Source organism: Vollenhovia emeryi, unplaced genomic scaffold (genome assembly GCF_000949405.1).
Source record: "Vollenhovia emeryi isolate VEMERY1.0 unplaced genomic scaffold, V.emery_V1.0 DF941876.1, whole genome shotgun sequence".
NCBI lineage: Eukaryota > Metazoa > Arthropoda > Insecta > Hymenoptera > Formicidae > Vollenhovia > Vollenhovia emeryi.
The window spans coordinates 1-4490 of NW_011964490.1; the positions used below are offsets into that span (position 1 = coordinate 1).

The following is a 4490-nucleotide window of genomic DNA, read 5'->3' on the forward strand; positions in this document are numbered from 1 at the left end:
AATTTGAGGTATCTTTGAAGCACATATTGTACTTCGTTGTAATTTTCTTGAACAGAGAAAAGATGCGATAGATACATACGTTTCTGCGATTACAATTATTGTGCTTACAATTTTTGAGAAAAAAAGTAATTTTATAGGAGACTACTTTAAAAGTTGATCAATTTTCGACTAATATAAAGACTTTTACTTTCTCGCGTTTGTTAGTTCTGTTAAAGTCTCTCTTTAATGTGCATTAAAGATGTTTACATTTTACCTAGTACGTTCTAACGGTATTTTATATTTTTTTAAATGTAATTTTGCGTACGTGTATTACGGAATACGCGCACCATGCAAATACCTAAACACAATCAGAATCCAGTTGAACAACTACAGATGTACAATTTTACAGACGTGACTTTCCATAAGCGTTTCAACAATGTTTGCAATATTCTAAGTCTATTTTGCATTGCATTATTTCTGTTTTTTTCCATATATTAACGAGTCTTTCGTAGCTATTCAGTTCAAAGTATGTACTTCTACATTATTTTAATAATCTTTTCTTGACAATTGTATTTGTACATATTTGGCAAGCTTTTGAAACACTGGAAATCAACTACATGTGTTACACAACAAGTCGGGTATAATACGTGATTGTTTTCCATAGGTTGTACTGCAAAAATAGCTAGCAGATTCCCCTACAGACATGATATTGGTGGATTGGTCTAATTCAATGTACTAACAACAATCCAATCTTGATCTTTGTTAATTGGGGAATCGTATTTGCCAGCGCTAAGTTTCGAGTAATATGGCACAATATTTTAACGTTGCGACCAATGCCAGTGGTACTTTCACATTAGAAGAAGTACCAGGAATCTGTACCGACGAGTAACGAATTCAGTTAGTTGTTGGAGACGTTAATAATAGCAGTAATGGTTCACAACGGCTTGTGACTTACGCTACTGCACAAAACAGGCAGGCAATATTCTCCCCGCAAACTATTAATTTAGGGAATCAGATATCTGCAGCGCGATTGGAACAAGGGTAACTTACTACAGCATGTATTTTCAATTGCTCGAATTGCATTGGGATAGTAGAGCAGCTTTAAGCTTTTGATATTTTACGAGAAGTGTACAGAACTCGAGATTTAATTTATTTTTGTTTTGTTTTGTAATTTCAATAACTCCCAAAAGTAATACATGGGGCATTGATACAATACTGGTTGTACGAGATATACTTTAATGGTTCTGAAATATATTATAGATATCTTAATGTGTGGAATGCATATCTTGACACTTTACATACCGTACAATGGGCCATACATTTTGAGATTACGTTGTTCCGATTTCTGAAATGTATAGTAACTATGGATATTATTAGAGAGAACGCATTTAAGATTTTTGATGAAAATTTTGCACACATTGACGTGTTGAATTTTAACTCTTTTTTTTTTACACGATCGTGTAACATGGAACATTTTTGTAACAGGTGCTTCTTAAAGTAGTCTTCTATCATACTATTGAACAACCGCATATATTGTATATGTGTAATTGAATTTTAAATATGATTTTTGGTTAAAATAGTGAAATATGTCTCTAAGTATCTATATTTTGCACATTTTATAGACATAAACAAAAAGGTATATTTTTTTAATGTATAGCAGTATATGTTAACTCTAATTACATGGAATTCTATTTTACGTAATACAATTTTTTGTATAAATATTTAAAGCAGTGGAGTTGCATTTGCAGTATAACAAGACATGTTGCAAAAATATAGAGTAATTAAGAACACTGTAAATTCTTCTTTTTGAATTTTTTTTCATTATAGTTGTTATATTTGTCTCATCTAACATTTGTGATACACACACATTTACGTTTACTGTCGATTTTTATGAGGATATTTGTTTCGTTTGTTAGAAAGAAAAGTGAATGTTTTACCTTTTATACAGGAGAGTTTTCTCTTGCACGTATGTACCTCAAAGAAAATATTAGCAAAATAGTCATAAGCCTGCGTACTAATTTATTGATTATGGTGTGTAGTGTATGTATGTATGCGTATAAAAAAATTGTATTTTAAGCTAAAGCGCACATATCAAATTTAATAAGTCATAATGATTTCAAAGTGAATATATATTTATGATAGAAGCAATCAAAAGCCATGATAAAAAATTTTTAATGATAAATAGAAAATTGTGTATAATATATTTGGTACAATCGATCCTTAACATGTGTGGCCTATAAGCGAGTTTTTTTGCACCAATGATTATTCCGTTCAAAAAGTTTCTCAACTTACCAAGTATATTGTATCAGTTTTTAATCTGTCAATACTCTTTCTTTCTGGAAACTTGGAATCTAAGGAAACGTAGGAGTAGCAATGTTAAAATTATTATAATCTGATTTAAGAAATGCAACCAAAATATATAAGTTTAACAATAAGTCCTATTTTGAAAATATAAATAGAATTTCTTTTCTTTACTTAAAGCGAAGCTTTTGTCAAATAATCGTTTACCATTATAAAGTTGTATCTCGCATCCAGGTAGCAAACTTTTGTTCCAATATATTCTGTTTTTCTCATTAGTTTCATCTAATCGCTCATCATAAACAGCATTCCGTAGAATAAAATAGTACATTTGTTTTATCAACATACAGTGACTCGCAAAACTGATCAAACCGTACTATTATTTCGAAATTTCTTTTGAAAATTTGTGAAAGGTATCAGCAGTAAGATGGTAGACATTTGTTTTTACATTATGCCAATATTGAAAAGTTGATTTCATTGCTTTGTTTGAGTCAGATAATCATAGACTATAGACAATTGTGTAGTACATTGACATTTTCACGAGTCACCGTGTCCATAATATCCCTGTTAAAGTCTTACATGTTTAACTAAAATAAGATGTATTACACTTGTATAATTATGATTATAATAGTGTTTATTGCGTTTCAGGCGAAATGTTTTTATAATCGAAACAAATGATATAACTGGAGCCCAGGACATTTTACCAACTGCGGTAAATGCACATATGTTAATAAAAATATTGTGAGCATTGAAAGTGATACAGGTAAGTAAACATTTGCTATATTAATGCTTTACAAAATCTGCTGAGCTATTTAATATTTATATTTCAATGTACATTGGTAGTTTTCTTATCTGCAATACTGCAACCAAGTAATTCTTTTCAGGTGTTAAGGCACAATGTAAAAATGAAGGACAACAAATGCAGCTTATGAAAATACAAAACGCCAATACTATAGTAACAAAGCAAAATACGTTGTTACAAGAAAGAAATCAGACTGCCATTTTTACTAGAAGTAATATACAAAATAACATCACATCAGGAGTGAGTTGCTACATCTTAATTACAACGAAGTCTAAACAAAGAAGTTAAATTTTTTAGGATCTAACAATTATTTTTACCTTTTAGTCGCCTCTTTATGTAAATTCTGGATCATTCAATCCAGGTCAGACGGAGAGAAGAATATTTAAATCATGCCCCAATAAAAATCGACAGGTGACAAACAACATAGTAGGCATAGTGTCTCCAAGTACTCCAGATGTAATAAACGTAGTGACAATGGAAAATCGAATTCAAAACTCTAATGCGACGACTCCCAAATCTACACTATCCGTTTGTAAGACTATCAATTCGCAGAGACAGAATGTGACTGTACGTCCTGTTCGTACTTCTAATCCAAATATGTCGCAAGTGCGATCTGTATCAGTAGTTTCTCCTGAAATTTCTAAAACACTAACAAAAGCGCAGCCTCCGGATATGGAGCATTTAAATAAGCAAATTAAGCAAGCCAAATTCAAACAATTAAACGTACAGAAACAGCATATTGAGAAGTCAAGGTTTCAGCAAAATAACACGCAACGACAACACTCTAACACTTTGCAACCTGTTCAACCCCCGTTGAACACTCCTATACGTCGTATCGTAAATTCTGCGCCACAAAGAACGCAGCAGATTCCGATGTCGCCACAACAAGTACAGAAACCACCTATGGCAACGTCAACCCCTTCGTCAGCTGAACATAATACGCGCGATGGTATGGACAGTATGGAAGTGGATTCTATTGAACATGCTGTGGAGAAAGGGCATGTAACGCAACAATCTTCTCCGCCGCGATTGGAGCATGAGAACAGTGCAAGTGAAAGCATTGCTTATCTCCAAAAAACTATTAGCGACCCAGCAAATGCCATAGTTCAGCATCAGATTCAAGGAAATACCGCTAAAATGTTAGTGATATTAGCCACGGGAGAACAGAAACTAATTACGTTCGACATACCGAACGAGGACTGCACTGTACACGACCTATTGGACCAGGTACATGCAATCTTGGGCAAGATATGTTTCTACAAAGATTTGTAGAAAAAATTGTAGAATGGTGGACAAATTGTTGTGTAGTTGGGAGAATTTCAGAGAAGTTTGTAAGATATTTTCAAATATTAGGGATATCTACCTCAACGTCAACGCTTATTCAAATTTATAAACTTCCTTATGCAATCAA

General features: G+C 32.6%; 1 protein-coding gene across 1 annotated transcript; it reads left to right on the forward strand.

Annotated features, from left to right (window-relative positions):
* Positions 1-2960: 2960 nt before the first annotated feature.
* LOC105570770 lies at positions 2961-4484 on the forward strand. Its single transcript, XM_012028214.1, has 3 exons — positions 2961-3040; positions 3162-3319; positions 3404-4484. The coding sequence occupies exons 2-3, from the start codon at positions 3197-3199 to the stop codon at positions 4349-4351; spliced, it is 1071 nt and encodes a 356-aa protein (XP_011883604.1). The 5' UTR covers positions 2961-3040; positions 3162-3196; the 3' UTR covers positions 4352-4484.
* Positions 4485-4490: the final 6 nt, after the last annotated feature.

What these genes read in the sequence shown, in the direction of transcription:
- LOC105570770 (XM_012028214.1), top strand. Translation starts at nt 3,197, where the DNA reads ATGCAGCTTATGAAAATACAAAACGCCAATACTATAGTAACAAAGCAA. An exon ending in AAAATAACATCACATCAGGA is followed by an intron (nt 3,320 to 3,403) that starts GTGAGTTGCTAC and finishes TTTACCTTTTAG; the next exon opens with TCGCCTCTTTATGTAAATTC.